Genomic DNA, 22,920 nt, shown 5'->3' on the forward strand with positions numbered 1-22,920 from the left:
AGATTTGACTTGGCTTTGATTCACTCGTCTTCTTTTCCGCTTGACTTGGCTTATACCTACTAGCTATACATAGCCAAGCGCGTAGCTGCTCTTCAACCCCGATGTGAATATTAAGTCTGTGATAAAAAGGAGGAATCCAGCGTGGAGTCTAGTTATAATGAATATGGATAGATGTGAAACAAGAGATGGGGATTCAGACAGCCTGGAAAATGAAGGAAAAAAAAATCTCCCATGGCTGCACTTTTTATTTCATCTCTTGTAATTCCTGACCTATATTCTAAAACAAGCGCTCTTTTAAGGTTCAGATTAATCACGTACCGCTTGAGTATTACTCGACATTACATCATCTTTTTTTTTCTTCTTCTTTATACTATGGCCTGAATGAGTGCCTGGAAAGAAAAGAAGTTACTCTCAAGGAAGGGCTCTAAAGATAAGGGTCAGAATGATATAGGCAGGATTGAAACCACTGTGACTCAGATATAAAAATTCCTTTTTAGAAACATTTTAAACCACCATGATTATGTATCATAAGTCTCAGGCTTCTGCGTAATTGTCAATCATCAAATATTACCCATTCTGATTATTGATTATAGAGCCATTGCACTTAATTTCAACCTTTTACAGAGGGTAACTATAGTCTAGTTTCCACTACATAGCCAGCCACAGCTACTCATTACACTAATAAACATTAAACCACTAATGCATTATTGATTTTCATTGTTCATGGCATTCCAAAACAATAAATGAATGTGGCTCCCTCCTCATCCGGTTGCCTTAACAGATAAACCTGTCATCAGCGTATAAAATAGCACTTCCATTTAAAACCTGGACTGTTTCAATTGGTCCTGACCCTTCCAAGCCCCACTTGGTCATCATGTGTATGTGTGTTCAAGTGTCATTTATTCCATTTTATTTAGCACTTTGTTTTATCAAATCAGTTAATCAAACAAACAATGGATTCAAACTCTTACCTCATACAATCAGATAACACAATAGAACATGAAAGAAGGGGTAGGCATACGAAAACAAAAACAAAAAACCCACTTGATTCAGTCACTGATAAACCAGTCTAACCAGAGGTTTGTCATCGAAACAGTTGTTAGTATTGAATCATCTGGTGTCAGAAAGGGATAGAAAAGGATAAGAATAGCATGCATTGGCATGGAAAATAGAAGAGGGAAGAATAGAGGCTGCACAACAGAGGAGAAATTGACGGTTGGATTGTTTGTGGTACTGAGTGAGAGGTTGTCTGTTGGCTCAATGCTAAACCTCTTCTTTGGCTCTGTGAAGCTGCCGTCTGCAAAAACAGAAATCATACGGCCGTAGACAAGGCTTTGTTCAAACTGCCAATTCAATCAGCTTCTTTTCAGATGGAACAATATACTTTTGTGCAATTTGGTGGACTATTTTATCCAAAGGGCCTTATAATACCGTGAGTGGTACACATATTTTAGTATGGGTAGCCCCAGTGGCAATTGATTCCCTAACCCTTGCAGTGTTTGTGCCATGCTGCAAGGTTCATTTATGTCTTATGTTACTTTTTTTTAGGATTTTCTGCTTTATTACACATCAGAGAGTGACACAACAGATGGTAGAGAGAGAGAGAAAAAGAGAGAAAGAGAGAGGGTATGACAGATGACAAAGGTCATGAGCCGCTCCAGTGATGTGAATGCAGGGTATGCGCCTTTATGAGCCACTAGGAAGCCCCACATGTTGTTTTTTCATGCATGCTGCTGCTGTGCTGTTGCCCGACCCCCAGGATGAATAGTTTGGAAAATAATGCAGCACTAAGGCAGAGCGGCCACAGGGAAGGGTATCGACCCGACGGCTATACCACAGCATGTGACAGAGATCTCATAACAAACATAGATGCATGCAACCAACCGCTTGGAATCTAATTTCCCTTTTGATTGGAAAGCAATGAACAGATCCTATCGGCATCACGTTGGAATCGGCCAGTGTAAATGAAGCCTAGCAGATGTGCTGTGTGAGTTCTGGGCATTCATTTATCAAGCTTCTTAGGGTAAGATTGCAGAGGGATCAGTGACCCTGTCCTATTTGGCCTTCTCATTACCGTACAGTATCGTATGAGTCAGTCTGCATAAGAAATAGTTAATCTAGACCAGTTTTCCGGTAGTCACAGTGAAGTTTCTATGGATCATTACCCAGTGTTGCAATGGTAGCATACTGTGCTGTTTTTTTACCATCCAATATAATATATTGCATTATTATTGTATACATTATTATATTAATGGATAATGGATTATGGATATATATTAAAGGATGATAGGTGGGATTATGTCTGAGAGAGACACAGCTATACAGATCACTGCAAATTTATTCAAAAGTATTGTTAAGACAATAATGGGCGTGTTACAACACAAAATTTTCCACACCATTCCTCGTACCTTCGATTTCTTAAATAATTCTTTGTGATAGCCATACTATACTCGGTAGCAACCGTGCAGCAGTCGTTAAATGTGGCAGAGAGTACAAAGGGCGGCTTCTACACTGGCTACAACCGTATGCATCTGGCAACACAACACATTAGTTCTTCATCATTTGAAAGCCTCGCTCATGCAACAATACTAGATAAGATAGATGTCCAGTGAGGACTCATCTCTCACAAAGAGGTAGCCAGAGATTCATTGATTCACACACCGTTCCATTCACTCCCTTCTTTCACTCGCTGAAAATGTCAGGCTAATGTGCCTTTGCTGCTTTCTGACTGCAGCGTCTTAGTCATGTTAATTAACACTTACTCATAGAGGGACCGTTGTTGACTGGCACCTGTACGGTGTATGTTTTTAGGAGCTTTCAGCCATGTGGTCGATTAAGAAAATGGTCCATTAGCTTTCTCACATTGCTCCATCTCGGTATACTTTCATCTCATCTGCTACTGAAGAGAACGGAAAACCTAGTTCTTTAAGTATCAGTGAAATGAATGTGAATGGGAATGAGTGTGAAGCTGGTTTGACTGCCTCTTCTACAAACTCACACATGCACGTGCATGCGCTCTCTCTCTCACACACAAATGCACACGCACACACACGCAGTCAAATCTCTTCATGCACTCAATAATGAAAAAGCTTTGAATAATGTATGTGTGCTGTTTGTCAATAACCAGGGCTAAATGAAAAGGCCTGGTGGAGTATTAGCATTCTATTAGCCTGCTTGGGGATTGTAAGGCCTCCACTGAGGCAGACTGGTCATCATGCTAAAAGGAATAGTCTCAATGTTCTTCATGCCTAAGAGTAAGAGTGCTTCCCGAAAGCATCTAATAATTACTACTTAGTACTTATAATTCAACATCCTTGATTTTGTGAATGTAGCCAAAGATCTATTTGTTCATTGACTTGATAATTGAGCAAAGGTGACACTAGTATGATTTGGGAAAGTGGACCTCAGCCCCTTTTGACTGTGCAGGTTTGGTTGGAAAGTTGGTAGGGACATTATTTTTATTCTAACTACCAGCTTCTACAAGTATGGTGATCAATTATGTGTATATATACACACAGACACACACATACAAACCCATTGCTACATGGTACAGAGGCTATTAGTATTGATCTTGGATCACATTACTGCAGCTGTAATGACAGTGTTTGCCACTTTGAGATGTCAGGAGCCCTGTTGCTCCACCTCCCTGTTCACAGCTGCCAGGACCTGCCTGCACTGCATCATAATCCTGCAGAAATAATTCATTGATGCATCATGAACAGAAAATATAAGCACCCATGCTAATCTCTTTATTCTTTTGTTAGTACAGGGGCCAACTGTCATGTAACTGAGGCAATCCAGCCACTTTAATGTAATTTATGCAATATTATACACAATTTATGTAAAGCTCCCGACTCACACATTTTTTGCCTTTGCCATTTTTCCGTCCTCTTTCCTTTTTACCATTCTGTTCTGTTTACTGGTGTTATTCAAATTCCTTCTCCCATCCATCCAATCAAATTTGAAGGCCAACCTGTGAGCCATGAAGTAGCCAATGGCATCACTACTGGCAATAATTTTGCACTGTGAGATTTATCAGCTGGCTGCATGTGAATGAACAGTAATGTGCATTTATATTGGCATTTGTATTATATATACATTTATATTGGTAGGGACCTTTCAATAGATGCTGAAAGTTGGTTGAGAAATGTCCATAGAAACCATACGTGGATCTATGGCTATGGGTGAAACTGATCCTGGGTCAGCACTCCCAGGCTGAAAATATTTTAATGAATGCAGGGCAGAGCGATTTGACTTTGAGATTATCACTTTTTTAAAAAGAACAATAAAAGGTGACGAGGGTTTTCATCAGTAAAAGTGCAGGAGGGACAGAGTAGCAGGCATAACTTCAATATAAAGTACTGTACATCCACAGAATTCATATTGTAGGATTATAGAAAAGATGATAGAACTGTATATGCTTATTGTTTGAACCAGTGTGTTGCTGCCACTCTGGACTCTCTTCAACACAAACAGTCTCATTTTATTTATCTATCTCCCTCTACATCATTCTCTCTCTCTCTCTCTCTCTCTCTCTTGTTTGCCTTCTGTCTTTCACATCACTTGCTATGTCCACTCTGATGGTTGGATCATATATCTGTAACCAATCTGAGCAACTCTGCATCACCACCCTGATTTCCAGTCACTGGAAGACACTCTCCCCCCCCACCCCACCCCCTCGCTTCTGTGTCACGTTCCCACCTGTTCACTTAGTGAGACGTTATTAAAGACGATTTGGCTGGTTGAACTGGCTGGCTCTTTAGCAGGCAGTGATTCAGAGTGATCCTGATAACAACACCCAATACTTGCCCATACACCCATACTCGTAGCCATCCTCCCAGCACACCCTTAATCAGTGTACTGTATCTGTATGTCTGTTTGTATGTATCTATCTCTTTCTATTTATTAATTTTTCTCTCTGTCCTTCCAGTACTGCTCCTTCAAAATATCTGATGTTTTTGGTAATTGCTGATGTTGAAACTTCTCTAAGCTTTTGGTCAGAAAATGTGGAATTGCTGAAATAGGATTTCATACACTCTTAAGAAGTTAGAAGCTAGACCCATTAAATTTGCCTGTTCCTTGATTAATGGAGCGTTGGAGTGTTTTTTTTTCTTTTGAGTAGACACAGCAAACATTTTGACATTGAAAAGATGTTGATATGACGTTGATAGTTGAGGTGACGTCGGATTGTTTTGTGGTCCCTTCTCTAATAATCCAGGACTTGGAGGGTTTATCAACCAATTAAATTAATAACCAGCTCTTTGAATCTGTGGTTGCTGGGGTGTTACTGTGCAGTTGCTAAGTGGATGTCTGCTCCAGCGAAAAAAAAACAAAAAACGGAGTCAAGCAAAGTAAAAGTCAGAGTTAATTAAATGCTTTCTGCGCTGTAGCGAGGAGGTAACTATGAGCAGTAGGGGAATGAAACAATGATTAGAGGGAGAGCTTTGTAGTCTCCCGCTGCCTCACCTGCCATGTATAGCTCTAAGCTCATTAAGGATGATGGCTTTTGTCCCATGTCTTTCATACGGCGTTGCTGCTGCCAGTCGATGGCAGAAGGTGTTGCTGCCTGTTTTGTGGAGTCACAATGCAAGGATCTATATTTAATATCGACAACACATGTTCCACATGATTTAAAAAAGAAAAAAGAAAACAAAAGTTCTTGTGGAGGAGTTGCTAAGATACCAGCATGTACTGTGCTTTAAATAACCGACTTAAACGGTTGAATAATTAAGGACGAGACAGTGTCCTGATTGGAAAAAAAGGTTTGAAATAAGCGGAGAGAGCGGGAGAGGAGAGAAAGAGAAAGATAGAGACGAAAATGGATGGGGAAAATGAATAAATGATTTAAAATCTGAAATGTGGTTGTGTCTCACTCTCTCTGAGCATTCCCTTTGCTTCCTTGCTGATATACAGTGGATAGGTCCAGTTTTTAGTTCAGTTTATATAAGGTCTTGCTTCTCTCATTCGTGCTTTTCTATGCTTGTGTGTGTGTGTGTGTGTGTGTGTGTGCGCGTCCATGTGGAAGGGTGCTTAGTTGTTTTGCATGCCTTCTCCTTTTCTCTCTTCAAAATTTGTGCACATACATACACGCACTCACACACACACACACACACACACACACACACACACAGGCAGACACATGCTTAGTCATGACAGTACTTGCTTTGCAATGGATTGTTGAGCAAGCAATATGTGTAATCCAATGCTAAAGAAAGCAGTCGGCTTGGATGGGTTTCGCTCACCGCAGGACGCCCGACACTGTGAATGTGAATGTGAATGTGAATATGGAAAACAAAGCAGCTCTGTCACCAAAATCCTCTCAAATTCATGTTAAATTGTCCATCAAGAGCCCTTAAATTAACTAGTTCTCCCAAACTGGCAGTGTTGGCGATGTTGCATTTTGGCAAAATAAAAAGACCAGAGCATGAAGGGATGCGCTAAATGACATAATCTTGTCTCTCCGACTCAGGCTGAGGAGAACAAGAGAGGAAAACAGACAAGTGTTGAGATTCTTAAAATTTGTTGAGAGCATCATCTTTCACTTGTGACAGCGGCCTATCCATTACAGGGGATGTGATTGTCATGCTTCTGCTACAGCAGGCTGTCTATATCTGGAGCTTCTTTCTGCCAGTCATCTCAATAGGCTCCATCTGGAGACAATAATCAGCTTACACTGAAAAATCAATATTTACCAAGCAATACGTCAGCCGTAAAAACCCTGACACCTAATGAGAGAATGGAAAGCATGGGCTCAATATATTGTCAGTGTCAAAAAAAGGAAAAAAAAAAAAACTATCTCCAAAAAGTCAATATTTCAGGAACTGAGAAGAATTGTTTAATTCCCCCACTGATACTCAAGCCTTTTAAATTTTCTACAAAAGCGTTTTCAAAAAGGTTGGCTTGGTCTTTGTTCTATGGAAGTAAAACATTAAATTAAGATTAAATTTAACATTTAAAGTTTGCAGACAGAAACAATAGAAACAAAAAAAAGTAAAGTTGTAAAGTAATATTTCAAACAAAGCTCATGTTTGTTTTTCTCTATTTCTGCTTTCCATATTCATTAAGCACCTGGTGTTTTGGATGTGCCTAGACTAATTCTTTACTAGTAATGTATATTAAACGATAATTCCAGCCAATTCCACCCTATTTTCCCATCATTTTTTGTCATACCAATCGATTCTGACTAAAATCTCATCAACTGCTTCAATATAGAGCTACATACATCTCGTTTGCTCTTTAGTGAAATCCTATTGGGCTAATGGACACTCCTAAAATCGATCACAAAAGCTCTGTAATGAGAGTCAGTAAATAGATGAGCATTATTCAGCAGAGTAAAAGAACACATACCCATGTCAAGTAGTGCAAAATAAATGGTGAAAGTTGTCAGGTGATGGATAAACTTAAATATAGACATGTCTCATTACAGAGTGAGCATCAATGTGTTGAAAAAGACACGCTTTGGCTGAGCTTGGGATCAATTTTTTGGAGTGTCCATTGGCCTGATAGGTCTTTATTGGAGAGCTACATGCCCAGGCAAGCAAGACGCATGGAGCTCAATAGTGAGGCAACTGATGAGATTATGGTCTGAATTGGCATTATGGAAAATGATGCAAAATAAGATCCAAGTTGAAAATGGCCAGAATTGTCTTTCTGATGGGGAATGATGGGGGGGGGGGAACCTTTTATAGGTATAAGATTGTTCCAGTAACACACAAAGGAGCAACTGACAGGGAATAGATTTTCTGGTAGTAAAACCGTATCGGAGACAATAAAAGAAACACCAGGTCCCTGTACACTCAATGCATTTTATTATCTATAACTACGTATATCATTTATGTGTAACATTAGTGCAGATCTAATATTCTCATTCACACTTGTATAGACATGTCCAATTAGCCAACCTCAAATATGCAGGTGGATCTGTTTGAAAGATGAGATGCATATCGTCTCTCTCTCTCCCTAACTTCCATATATATATATATATGGAGGTCGAGAGAGAGAGAGAGGGCGGTAGATGGAGAGCGAGAGAGAAGGGCAACGATAAGGAGGAGGATTAATACTGAAGCACCATGACAGAGGGCAGTGCCACAGTTGGGAAGTCATTAGAACAGATATGGAAGTGATGATAATAATAGGCATAGTGGCTGTCAAGTAGTAGAGAAGGGTGCGCCCAAAAGGTCGAACATGTCCAGCTTTCCTGTCTACAGACGGAAATCACAGTGACAGCTCGCAGTGAGAGCTACTCATACAGCGGGACTTAAGATGACGCCAGAATTAGGCAATAAATTCTTTATTATTGCTACTTACTGGGAAGAATAATGGGTCCTGTGAGGCCTAAAATAACACTAGGTTTCATTTTGTGTCTTTTTAGGAGAAGGTGAAGTGAGGTCAGGGACGCGTATACTGCGACACTCGAGCCCAACGCTGCTTTATTAACAGGCTCTCCACACCTCTCGCCCCTTTTCCCTACCTCTGCCAATTAGTGTTGATATTTCAGCACCCCAGTCAGGTTAATATGCATTCTTTATTGGTCTACTAGGCCGTGCTTTATGGTGTCAGATGCTGGGTTTCTTCCATAGTCCTGATAGTGTAAGGCATTATCAACTGTATATTGATATTTACCTAACCTATTTATCCAAGGTCTTGCACTGCTGCAGCATCATTCTGATGGAAGTAACACCCCCCTTTACCCCCTCTGTCTGGTTTTATGTCAGTGCATATTAGTTTCCACTCAGCCCTTGCATGCTAACAAGCCAACTGGACTTCTATCCTAGCTGGGAGTTCTCACGCATGTTTCACTACAGGAAAGTAAGATGGGTCTTTTATTCACCTTTCCCAGCTGCAAGTAAACAATGCTGCAATGTATTTCAAAATTTATTTCTGTGCATGTTTGGTGGTGATCGGTGGATTTTCCCATTGACACCCATATACTTCTTTACCCCAGGGGCACAAAACATCTTCCACACATACGGGACACAGCCAGCTGTCAAAATAGCTATTAATAAAAAGTTAATCTGCTACAGTAACGGCAAATAAAACTGTCCGTCGGTTTGTATGTTGACTTATTCTCATATACCCTGAGAGACATAGAGAGACAGAGAGAAAGTTACATTTCCAGCCCCACTGTGAGTACACTACTGTCAGGCAAAATATAAAATAACACACTTGGGCCCCTGCAAATATTCTCCCAGACCCCGCTGCTCTGACACTCACCATCCCGGCTCCCCCAGAGTTAGTTTGTGTAGAGTACACTTTCCATTTTCAAACCTGAAATCAGTTGGATGCTTATCCTCTCCCCACAAAGCCCTCTCTGTCTGCTGACGGTGGGGAGAAGGGCTTATCTGTGCGGGCCAGCCTCTACCCCTCGCTGAGAGATGTCTGGACCCGTCCTCCACACTTCCGCTCTCGCTCTCTCTGTCTGTCTATCTCTCTCTCTCCCTCTCTCTCTTTTGTTACCGAGTATACGTGAAGCCAGCCCCATTAAGCATGAGGACAGGGGAGGCAGGGAGTGCGGTGGGGGTGGGAGAGAGACAGGAAGAGTGGGCACAAACAGGTTGGGATAGGAAAGGAGAGGGAAAGACAGGCAAATAGAGGGGGATGTGTGTGTGTGTGTGTGTGTGTGTGGGGGGGGTGATAGAGAGGCTGAGAGAGAGAGAGAGATGCGGGATAAGAGTGATTAAGCCGTTCGCTTAAATCTCATTTAGGGGTTTTGTTTCTAGGAAAAAGGAAAAAAGATGATTCATTTGTTTTTTTTTTTTTTTAGGTTAACACCCTAACTTATCTCATGGAGCAAGGCTGAAACGCCTAAACTGATTTTGGAAACCCCAAACCAAGCACTTTGGCTAGTATTTAAGGGGTGATTGGCATTGACTACAGTGACTGGATGAGAGACAAACATCAAACAGTCTGTGACTATAGCCTAAACCTTATCTACTGCAGCTAATGCTGTCCCTTTACAGTAAATCAATGAGTCATTTTACCCTATGTGACTCTCATCTGATGAGATTTTACAGAGCTTAGCTGGAAATGAAAAGAGCATATCTGGCTCTTCTAGGGTTAAACAGCAGATCAACACACACACACACACTGCGCAATGTAAATCCAGTCTCATCACTGCCACTGCCCACAGTCTAAAAGCCTGAGGTAATCTGACACTCCATCTCTGTAATTTGTTTTATGAACCCCACTCCAGCTCATTATCAAGAAATTGATTCATGGGGCCAGGGTGGAGTTGACTGTACCATGATGAACCACAAAAAGCCCTGTCCACTTAATGGTCCGAGAGAGGTACTGTATACGCTCACCTTAACCACAGCGAAGGGAGCTCCTCGCTGTGTTATTACTGCATCAGGCTTAAGTATGCAGGAGAACACAGCAGGGGTCATTCTTCCCCACGGTCCTTCCATTATCCAGTTACTACAGTTTCATGATTCAGTTAGCAGCATTGGATTTTAGAACATTAATAAAAACCGCCGTGCTGGACCCTAAGCAAATTATGTTGGCGTGTTAGATGATATTTGGCAGGAATTAGCAGCTCTCTCATGGCTCAGGAAGTGATTTAACACTTTCTAATCGCTCTTATGACGTAGCGGATAAATACGAATTCTGCTTAACAAACCCGTAAGGAGAAGAAAGCAGGATGTGCTCCCGTTTGTTGGTTCACATTCACTAGTTTAAGTGCTGTTTTGAAATATTAGCTTGACACCGATAATCGTACCCCGACAGCCACTCTAGTAGTTATTCCACTCTCCATGTGTGCAGAGTGGAACAGTGCATTAGTATTTTAGGATTTTTCTGTAGGACTAGTGTGTGTGTGGGAGTGTTTCTGGGTTTGTATGGATTTGAGCTTGTTGAACTGTATTTGTCAAACATTGGCAAGGTAGGCAGAAATCTTCCAACTTCTTCTATGGATATCAGAAAATCTTCACACTAGACTTTACCATCTCAAAAAGTGCTTTACTTTCCTGTTACTTTCCGGAGCTTGGCAGCTGACCCAGGAGCCACTTGTTGACATCTCCAGAGTTTGAGAAATGCGGTGCAGCAGGAAGTGGCCAAACCGCGGCCAACTCCGGCGAGGTCAAGCGTCGGTGGCAAAGAGAGATTAGGAACGGCTCCTTCCTGGGTTTTTTCAGCAACGCTGCGGCAATTCCGCTGAGACTAACACGCAGGAACACGGATGATGGGGAGAGTGCAACCGAATTACACCTTTTTATTTACTTTCCCTTTCGGGGTCACAGTCCATTTATAAACACTGGCGTTCTCACGAAGCCTTCCTCTGGTTTGTCAGCGCGCCTGTCAGCTTCTGGTCCTCGCTCTCCCCAGGCTTCTCAACCTGCTAGGGATTATTTATAGGGAGAGAGTAAATAGTGTTCAGGTGCCACTTGTTTTCTCCTCATCTCTCTCTGCCCACTGACCCATGCCTAACACCACCCCTGAAGGAATTAGTATTAATATATGTTTTAAATAGCTTTTCACAGTCACAGGCCTTAGTCAGCGATTGAGTCACACCATTGACAGCGCTTCGTTGCACGCCAGATACACAAGCTGTACAGATCCGATCAGGGATAGGACGAATGCAGCATCTCTCACGGCTTAAATTATCTCACCCAAAGAGCGTCAAGTTTGACCGTGGTCTGGCGTCAGCAGAGGTAGACATAGTCTTGCGTATGTCATGCCTGTCTCAGTCTGTAGCTAGCATCTCAATGTGCAAACGCTATTCATCCTTGTCATTCAAGACCTTCAGCATGAGTCAGGGTGTTGTGGATGTTTGTTGAGGAAACCTAACTCCCACAGCCGTCTCTACCGCTGTTCAGATCTGGTTGCTTCCTGAAACTGAGACTCACTGAGCCGCAAAACCCTTGAACCAACACTCTGACACTTTTTTCCTATCCTTCCCCCCTGCTTAATAAGAACGTATTCAGGTAGCATGCAGAGAAGCTGGGTCTATGTGGTCTGTTGTCTACCTACAAGTATCTAGAGGCCCCCGCATCATGCCTCTACCTGCATCTGTCATGCAGCATCATAGTACCCTATGTTCTAAATAAGGACTGACTAGGTAGCCTACAATATTTTGTAGTAATATCTCAGTTAATTCCTCTCACTCTCTGATGGCTCAAAGGAAAACATAGTTTGAAATTCTCCAAACTGTTCCTCTCATGGGAAGAGCAATGGCAGAGTCGCTGTCACATGCAGGCAGCACAAGCAGTAACCTGGGACTGTAGACTACAGGATATCTCAGCACTTTGAAAGTTCCCTATGAGGATATATAGGATGTACAGTATATTCCTATAACGATATTGCATATAATTATCGCACAAATGAATACTTCCTCCACAACAGTTTTTAACAGCCTGCAGTGCCATAATAAAAAAACGCTACAGTGTTACCATGGTTGTTAACACAGGGTCTCAGCAGTTAATTAGCTCTGCAATATGACAGCCTTTCCGCTCTGTAAAGAACACACTACCTAGCAGCAACACCATCACCACCACTGCTGCTCATCTGGGCATGACAATTAGTCATAGACTTTGCTTCTTTGTTTCTTTTTTAAGGTATTTGAAATAATTGCATATCTGTCAGTCAAAGATAGTGGAAATTTACTGTTTGTTGCGATGATATGATCTCTTTACTTAATTCACATGGCAATGTCATGTGCTCAGAGTGTTGGTGTTTTGGAAACAATAGAGGCATGCTTTATTCCGAAATAGGATGCACTTATGTGAGGAAATACAGTTTAAAGCTCTCCCTTGTATATTAAGGCTGAACGATTTTGAAAAAATATCTAATTGCGCTTATTTTGACTGATATTGCAATTGCGATATGATTTGCGATATTAGAGGGAATGATAATTTTTACATCATTCTCATTTTCATTGAAAATCGTATTAAAATAATTATGGTGTGATTTTTGCGGGGATCTGTACCAAACAAAGATGTTTTCTTAAGTCTGTAGAATATGATGTGTAGGCCAGGACATCTCTACAGCACGACAATATTTAAATTAAAATGGTATTTTGACACACATTTCGCCTTTAACAAATATTGCGCCTCCTGCGATTTGAAAATTGCAGTAGGCCACATTGCGATTTTGATAAAATTTCGATTAGTTGTTCAGCCCTAATGTATATATGTATATAATTTGGATTGACTATTTGCAATGGTGTTGCTTCACCCAATCATTTAAAAATGGTTTCTTTACCTAAAAGCTTAATTTGTGGTTATTGAGAGCTGTGTAACAAAACTAGCCATATCAACCCAGTATTCACCCTCTATTGTGTGTTCTGAGCCCTATGATGATGTTGTTACGTAGTGCTTTGTTCAGATGAATGGCAAGGATTCATATTTCCCCACCCACTCATACATATCCTGTAATTGTTGTGCTCAGAGTATCAAGACATCAATTGCTATGGTGCCCCATTTTCGAGGAAATGACTGATGTTATTTTCTCTTCTGTCCATTCCAGCATAACCACACTTGACATGGTTTATGTAATCATAAAAGAATGAAAAATGTTTTGATAAACATGCGGCCCACTTTCATGGTTGATGTGCTCAAACTTCAAAAGGAGGGCCGAGGGGAGGTAAGGGGGAAGGCATTGCATAACTTTATTAAGTGGGATTCCATTCATTCTCATCCCCTCCTGGTCCCCATGCTCTGATTATTTCTCTTACTATTTATTAAACAGGGATTTTCATTTTTGACAGTATAATATTCTGGATGACTAAAGTTCTTGTCCATTCCTTGCTCAGAGTTTCTCTGAGAACTTTCCTAAATCACTCCTAAGCCCCAGACTCCTTGCTAGGAATTTTAAGGCTATGAGAGTGTTCTCACAATGTTTGTGAATACGTAACTCCGTTGCCCGCCTCCAATTTGATAGATATGATGCAGTGTACCATACTTATTATATAATTGATTGATGCTACACTGGTTGCCTATGGGAAGCTCTTAATTCCAATGCAACATTTTGATTGGATTCCGCACAAGTATGCATCAATATTACTATTTTTATTATTATCGTTATTATCCTGAATTTCAGTGGAGAGTTCTAGTGTCCCAGTCTAAATGCTGTTTCAGAGACTAAAATTGAGGGGGAAACACTGAAAACTTGTAGTTTTTGGGGGGGAATTTTGGCATACAAATGGCCATATTTAAAGATATTGAATATTGGCACAAACAGCAGCTTCAGTCCAAAAATATCATATCAGCCTTCAAAAACCCAAACTCCATATACTCCCATGGTGGGTGGAGTAACAGTGCAGCAGCAGTACAGTAAACAGGCACAAACTGTGACTTATGATCGTTGCATCTTTGAATAAGGCATTATCATAATAAAGGAACAGACCATCTTTTGACACTCACTGATCTTTACTTCTACATCATAGTCAGCTGTTCAGAAAGTAGCAGTGTAGCAATACTGTGTCTTAGTGACTTAGGCTTAAACAGAGGAGGCACTGTTTTTCTCCTTTTCCATCTCTCTCTCTCTATAGCTCTGTTTTGGTCTCCTCTCTGTCTCTTGCTTTCCTTCCCTCTTTCCCGCTCTCTGCCCACCCACCCCCCCTCACCCCCCCTCACCCACTCTCACACTCCCCCTGAAAATAACCCAGGAAAGGTTAACTGGCACCTGGCTGCAGTTTGTGAGAACACTGACCTCTTTCTATCCACACAGGGCAGCAGCTGAGCTGCCATAACCCTGCAGCAGAAGGCATATTAGAGAAGGGTGAGGAGAGTTTGTGTGTGTGTGTGTGTGTGTGTGTGTGTGTGTGTGTGTGTGTGTGTGTGTGTGTGTGTGTGTGTGTGTGTGTGTGTGTGTGTGTGTGTGTGTGTGTGTGTGTGTGTGTGTGTGTAGGTGAGGTAGCAAGAAAAGCACTCCACATGCTACGTTAAATGTTTGAGGTTGAAGTGTGAGAGGTGATTGTCCCTTTTCCTGCTTCTTGCAATCAAGGGAGTTATGGTAAGCTGATGAAGCCAAGAAGGTTATTATGGGTCGACTGCTTGGTGCACAGCTAAACTTTGAAATATGAAGGCATCCTAAATGGCACCAATATACTCCCCCTCCTTTCTTTTTCTTCGTCTCCTTCAAAGTCTTTAGCGTGTTATTGAACGCCTCACCCAGCATGACCTGATTCTTTTAGGATGCCACTGGTGTAGCTATAAATAAACCACAGTTTAGCAAGCAGTGTTAGGGGTGTTCAGACTTACTGGGTCATGCTATTTCCTTCTCCACAGGAATGTCAACGCAAATATTGCATTTCTCTCTCACGCATCTCTCTCTCTCTTTCTTTTATTCTGTTTTCCACTGCCTCTGCCTTCTTCCACAGGTGTCACAGGTGTGTCCCTCTCTCCACAGGTGTCCTTCTTCCTCTTCATCGTGTTTGTGGTTTACACCATGCTGCCCTTCTCCATGCGGGACGCCATCATCGCCAGCGTCCTGACCTCCTCCTCTCACACCATCGTGCTGAGCGTCTGCCTGTCCACCACGGCCGATCGCATGGAGCCAGTAGTGTGGCAGGTGGGTCAGAGTTGGAGCACACACATCCTTTCTATCACGTACTGTACAAAGATGCAGCACAGACACTGAAACACACAGACACAAAAACACATACTCGCATGTACACACTTGTGTGCACACAAGCTCAACACACACACATAGACACACAACCTTTTCAGTTATCGTTTTGGTAACACTTTCTATGAAGCAGTGTTTATAGGGCATTATAAGTAGAGCTATGACCTGTTATAAACATGTTTATAATGTCTTATGATGCTATCTATAAGCACCTATAGTAATTTATAAGTGGATATAAAGCTAATTTATAATGTTTTAAAAGTAATTAATTACTTTATATTTTCAGTATTTTCTATTAATCAATATTAATTATTAATTTAACTAGTGGCACACAAAAAAAAACACAGTATGTACAGAACTGCTCTCATTGGTCAGTTTTTGACATTCAAATTTTTATTTTTGGGAAAATTGTCTTACTACCTAGGTTGGGAAATGCTTTGAGTGGATCACATTTCTTAAAGCACACAAAAACACATGAATAGCTTGTCATAAAGCCATATAATACACTACAATCATGGAGTTATAATCCCCTATAGGTCTAGAATCAATTTTCTAGCAGGTTTTATAAACCATTATAAACATATTCTATGAGGGATTGTAAGCAAATACTTCTAAAACATATAAATGAGCTTTAATATCCACTTATAAATCACTATAGCGTCATAAGACATTACAAAGATTCTTATAATGTGTTATAGCTGCACTTGTCCTATACTTCATAGATGTGACCATGTGACCATTACCTTTTTTTTTTGGTTCCATTAAGATGAAAGAGTAGCTTCTCTTTTCCAAACATTTAATGTTCTCCCACCCAGTTCACAGAATAAACATTTCAACCACACCATCTGTATTTTTAGCAAACAAACAAATGTGACCTTTCAACTAAAACTAATTTAGCATAGCGGGTGAGCGATATAAATTCTAATGTTTTTTTTTTTTTAACTCTGCTGAAAGGTCACCCTCTTTCCAACAGTATTGCTGTTCCAAGCACAAAATGTTCAGGCAATTGACATATGCTGAGAAAGACAGAGAAATGACAATATCAGGAAACCAATTATCTTGGAAAGGCAGACTTCAATTAATTCAGCTTATTAAAACGTGATTCCAAAAGTGACTGTTTGCCAATACACCTAAGGCTGACTCCAACTAAGACAAAAAGGAAGGAGGATTCATTTACATTGCATGTCTCAAAAACCAGGCCTCATTGATAATCAGAGATTTCAGGAGACAAAATGATAATAATTATTTTACCATGTTTTCATCTGTATCTCCATGGCTTCCAATAGTTGTTCATCAATCCTGTTGTTCAATTTAGATTGACTGCAATGTGGCTACATGATAAAACAAAATCTCATTCATCTGAATGCTACAATTTCCTATTCTATACTAGTATGTCTGCCTATCAAAGATTCTTTTCAGGTATCAATAAAGGAGCAAACTCTTGCCTGAACACAATAGTAATTTGCTTTTCTTTCTTTTTGTATCTCTGTGATAGTCTCCAGTCTCTAGCCATTGCATTTCTGTTCAGCAGTCCAGCTTTTTGAATAATGTCTGGTTGAGGCACTGACTGTACAGGCATGATGACAATTACTTTGCTGTTAATAACCAAATCACAAGGATTGTTCAAAGTTCAAAAGATTTATTGTCCATCACATGACTCAGTTCTTAAAATAGACAGCATGCACTCATTGACAAACAATGCACATAACATACAAATTCAGAAAACCATTAAAAACATTACCATTATTGGTCACAACTGAGCTAAGCAGTGCACCATGGGTCAAACAACTAAAGCTACAGTCCAGTGCCCGATGCTGATTCTTGCTCCTGTATCTTTGTGTTTTTCTACTCCTGCACCTCTCTGAACTCTGCTTACCTGTACATTTAGTTTCAGACCACTTTTCTTTCACATGTAGCATGTAGCATGGGCTTACTGGCATCTGGGCAGCCTGGGGCTATATACGCCACATGGTCACTATCTGCCAACTCCTCTTGTGCATCAGGTCAGCTCGCCTGTCAGCATAAATCCGCTGGTAACTCTGCCAGAGTGGAGTGCACTGTTAAGAGGATCTCCCTGTGGACAGAGGGGATAGCACAGTGCAGGCAAAATCTGAGGGATGATTTGAAACCTTAATTATCCGCTAATTTTATGTTCATCATCATGAAAATAAAATCAGGATGTAACTCTTGTGAGCTTGTATAGAGAGAGTGTAGAAACCATTGGAGTCTCTGAGAAAGGAGCACAGTGAAAACGTCAGCCTGTATTTGGTCCCGATAAGAAGATCTTTTTCAGATATCAGAACTCCTCCGTCTTCTTTTTGCCAATAGTGAGTCTTCAGAGTATCATGGGCAAGCTGCGGCACCATACTTTTTGTGGTCCTCGAGTGCATATTTTTAAATATTTTATACGTTAATTTCACACGGCTATGATTTTGAAACAGGGTTTGGTTGAAATCTACAAAACTGCAAACAAATCAAACTTTCTCACGAGACAAACTAGAACAAGCAGGAATCAAATTTGGTCAGATTTTTCCTGTACAGACTTAAACAAAGGCAGATTTTGAAGAAGGGACTACTGGTGAAAGTATGGTTACGGCAGCTGGTTAGTGCTATCAGGATAGTGCCCAAAACCCATAATTTCAATTAAGAATGTGTGGAGATGTGCTTGAGCTGTGGATGGGTAGACATAGCTGTTTGTCATAGATGGAGTAATGGTGATGTGGGGACCAGAGGAAAGTGTAGGGGGGCCCGGAGTCACCCATCATGTGTCAGACCCATAATTTCTAGCTACTATTCCTACTACTATTCCTAGTTGACAATAATACTGTTTTTTGAAATGTCAACATAACAGTTTGTGAGTCAGATTGGAATATACTGGTAAAGGATCTCCAAAATTCAGGGTGGTAGCCATTCACCCCTATTCCACCCAGTGTTACTACAGCACAGTTTTCCAAGCAGTTCCTCTTGGGTGTGGAGCAGCAGTGCAGCAAATGGGACTTTAGCATTAACTACATCTGATATAAGACATGAAACACTAGCTATTCACCAGTTTCTCTATTCACATAATCATGATTTTCCATTTTACAAAGAGTTATTAATAGTAATTAATAATTAATATTTATCATTAGACAGCCGGTTTTCATCTTTGTCCCTTCACTAAAGACTGGTATTTTTTGATTAAAAAATAAGATGTGACAGTATCTCAATTATTTTACTTTGTCAAAGCTGTCTCAGTGGTGCTATATGTGTAAGATAATGTTTTCAAAGGCGAGGAACAAACCATCAGATCTTTCACAAATTGTTACATATCAAGGTAAGCAGACTGAGGCTGTAATGATTGGGCATTTTAATTGATGATTGCCTTTCCCTTAAGCTGCACATTGGCAATCTTGTTAAAAAAGCCGAGACTGAAGTTGAGGTTTTTAATTTCAGCATCAAACACTGCTTTTCTTTTGAGGCAAGGAAAAGGCTGGTTGCTGCCACAGTTTTTACCACTACTTGATTATGGTGACATTCTGAATATGAATGCATCAGCCAAGTGTCTGCAGTTGTCAAGAGTCCTTGACTCATCATTGCACTTTGTATGCTATGGCTGGTTTGACTTCTCTTTCTTTTTGCTCTTTAGACGCAGTCACTGGCTTACTTTTATTTGTAAGGGCATTCTGGGGAACCTTCCATCATATTTGTGTGTCTATATCACTGAGAACTGTGGGTCTCAATATAGTCTGATGCCCCAAAGGCTCTCTTACACCATACTCAAAGCTCGAAAAGCATTCATGATTGCTGCCCCCTCTGCTTGGAAAAAGCCCTCTGCTTGGAATACCTTGCGAAAGGACTTGAAACTTAATGAACTGGTAACTTTTGGTAAATTTAAAGAGATTCTCAGGTCTATGGAACATGACTATTGGAATTTTTTTCTAGTTAATCACCCCCGACTTTCTCTCTCCCTCTCCTCTCGGCTGTCTTTCCTCCCGTCTCTGAAAGCTGTCATCCCTTATTGATTTCACCTATGAACTCCACTTCAGTCTTTGACAGGGAGATGTAGATCATGAGATAATTTTTTTTTTTAAGCTTTGAGACAACTGAGACAGACTGTGCAAAAAGGAGTACAGCTCTACATTAGTTCCTAATATTTTGGACACTGTATATGTGTGTGAAGCTGCAAGAATGTTGTTTTAAGGAGACAGATTGCTGCTCAATTGGCAGTCAAGATGGCATGCCAGGCTAGACGTGACACTGCCAAGGAATGTGATGCCCACTTGTAAATACTGGCTCTGCCAAATCTACTCCCCTTCATATCTGGCTGTATGCGAAGTTATCAGTGTTTTGTTTGTTGCCAGTGATAATGATATTGTTTGCTATCAGTTTGCTAATTGTGCGTAACGGGGCCAAGTCTGTATTTGTGGTTACACAGGGACAGAAGATATATTAGCAGTGATTTGTTGAGGTCTAAATATGTGTTAGCGGAGTCAAGTGCGACAGTGCCATCTCACAGATGTTCAAGATTTTCAAGATTCAAGATTACAAGTCCAAGTCAAAACAGAGCATTTCTTTCTTTTATTTTGGTCCAGAGAATATTGCTGGGGAATTCATCATCTCATATGTCGGTGTATGAGGGTATTTGAGCGGTAATGTAAGGCGATGGTGCTGCTCTTTTCAAAACAAGTATTTGAATGTATGATCAATTTTAAGGGAGAATGTTCCTAAAAAATTACCTGTGCACCATCCCCGTTTTTTTGAAACCACATCACCACTGCTTGTGATGATCAGCGTTTAGTCTGAAAGTGGTTTGTCAGTGTCTGATTTTTGTTTGGAGAGATATTACACATGCATGTGTAGTTATCTCGGCCTCAGACTGGCTCTGGGAGCTTTGCGTCACCTCACACCTACAGAAATTTTGCATCTGTCACTGATGCGTGTATAACTTCCAGGGTTGTGCGCTCTAATTGCGCGGGAGTACAGTTTGTGTGCGATGGAAACAGTACTACGATCGTGGCTTCAGAGCAAAACTGCTTGTCCTTCTTTCTGGGAATTGGATCCAATTATCTGATGCTCACTTCAGCACTTGTAGTAGGTGGGTGCTGGATCTCATTATAGAATGCCGTTCGGCCCATGGGAGCGGGGAGGATAAAATGAAAGGCCCTGTCAGGTTCAGGGTAGTAATAAGGAGAATATGTGGGTTCAATGGTCCAGGTACTTTGTCCACACAATAAAGATATCCGCTCAATGACAGGTTGATTCTCCATCTCTCTATCTCTCTCTCTCGCTCTCTCTCTCTCTGCTGTATCTCACTTCTCCGATGCCCCTCTCTTTTACCAATCCTTATCTACAGTAACTATCCTAATAGGGATCCAATCCCCAAAAGTGAGTCTCCAGGACTTTAAATCACAAAAAGAAAGGTGGTGGTAATGTTAAACCACCTGAAACCTCACAGCCTTGGTCAGGCAGCAATGATCTGTGGAGAGCATTGATGTTTCTTTCTCATAATTGGGCAGATTTCCTTTGGGTGCAGTTGCTTGGTGTTGGGTTTGTGAGGCTTTCTGAACAATAAATGAGAATAAATGAGCAGCTGTTACCTGAAACCAATTGTATCCCAGATTTACTACTGTACTGTACTGGACTGGCCTCACCCATACCACTACAACTACCACTGGACATCTATCCACCAAGTATTGGTACAAATAAACATCGAACAAAAAGTTCGGAAATTTGTGTTTGGTAGATTATTTCTCTGTTGTAACAATGCTTCTTGGCAATACATTTTATACCGTTGGAAAGCCTGTTTATTTCCCTTTTAAATGGTGCCTCATTTGTAAGGAACATGCATTTGTGGGATGAGCAGCACAGCTGAGTATGTGGGTTGCGCTCATGTAAAATTTGCCAAATCTTCTCTGCCTATGCCAAACAGCTTATTCTGCTGTTGCTATTGACTCTTGTTTGGTGGTGTTTGGTGGATTGGATGATTGAAGTCTATCAGTAACAAGGAAGAAACAAGACATATTGGCAATTTTACAATTTATTCATTTAACAAACAGTCAGGAGCCTCAGTAGCGTGTGGAAGAACCATACACAGCCACAACAGCCTGGCACCTCCTCCTCATGCTGGTCACCAGCCTGGTCACACACTGCTGTGGGATGGCATTCCACTCCTCAACCAGGATTTGTCGCAAGTCAGCCAACGTGGTTGTGTCGGTCACTCTAGCACGAACAGCACGCCCGAGCTGATCCCATAAGTGTTCAATTGGGTTGAGGTCAGGACTATTGGCAGGCCATTCCATTCTCTCTACTCCCAAATTCTGGAGGTAGTCTCTGATAAACCCCGCTCTGTGGGGGCGAGCGTTGTCATCTTGGAGGATGGAGTTCGGTCCCAGACTGTGGAGATATGGGATCGCCACCGGTTGCAGAATCTCATCTCGATATCTCTCTGCATTGAGGTTGCCTCCAATGATGACAAGCCTTGTTTTTCCAGTGATGGAAATGCCGCCCCACGCCATCACACTGCCTCCACCAAAAGGTGTTACTCTATCGGTGCAGCAATCAGCATAGCGTTCTCCCCATCTTCTCCACACTTTGACCCTACGATCCAACTTCCGTAGGCAGAATCTGGACTCATCGCTGAACATAACGTTCCTCCACATGTTCAGGTTCCAGTGCAGGTGTTGCCGACACCAGCGCAAACGGGCCTGACGATGAAGGGCAGTCATGGCAGGCCTCCTGGCAGCCCCATGAGCCCGGAGATTGGCTGCGTGCAGTCTGTTCCGGATCGTCTGGGCCGAGAGCCGTGTGCCATATCGTCCTGCAAACCTTGACTGCAAATCTGTAGAAGACAGCCTACGGTTCCTAAGTGCTGAAAGGGTGAGGAACCGGTCTTCTTGGGGTGTCGCCTTCTTGGGACGCCCACTTCGCGGTCTGTCTCTGACATCCCCCATTTCATGGAACTTGGCCTTCAGTTTGGAGATGGTACTATGGCTCACTCCAAATAATGCCGCAACTTGCTTTTGTGGAACACCAGCTTGAAGTTGCCCTGTCGCACAGGCCTTATCGAGATCAGACAAACGTGGCATGCCGATTCTTGGAGCAGACACCAATTGACCACTGTAGCAGGGCCCATGCTCACAGGTGCTGCCAATCAGGTGCCAATCAGGTACCTGATTGTCAGCACCTGGGGGTACCGGAAGCTCAAAACAAGAGTCAATAGCAACAGCAGAATAAGCTGTTTGGCATTGGCAGAGAAGATTTGGCAAATTTTTCATGAGCGCAACCCACATACTCAGCTGTGCTGCTCATCCCACAAATGCATGTTCCTTACAAATGGGGCACCATTTAAAAGGGAAATGAACAGGCTTTCCAACGGTA

General features: G+C 41.6%; 1 protein-coding gene across 1 annotated transcript in view; it reads left to right on the forward strand.

The window, feature by feature from the left end:
- adcy2a (adenylate cyclase 2a) overlaps positions 1-22,920 on the forward strand; it is a 67,559-nt gene that overhangs the window by 6,033 nt on the left and 38,606 nt on the right. The window contains exon 3 of the mRNA XM_071539856.1: positions 15,346-15,507. Within this exon, the coding sequence (XP_071395957.1) occupies positions 15,346-15,507 (162 nt within the window). The remainder of the gene's footprint in view (positions 1-15,345; positions 15,508-22,920) is intronic.

The sequence above is a fragment of the Centroberyx affinis genome, unplaced genomic scaffold (assembly GCF_046629955.1).
Source record: "Centroberyx affinis isolate AG114_WGS23_722 - 3 ecotype Tasmania unplaced genomic scaffold, CSIRO-AGI_Caff_v1 ptg003528l_1, whole genome shotgun sequence".
Taxonomy (NCBI): domain Eukaryota; kingdom Metazoa; phylum Chordata; class Actinopteri; order Beryciformes; family Berycidae; genus Centroberyx; species Centroberyx affinis.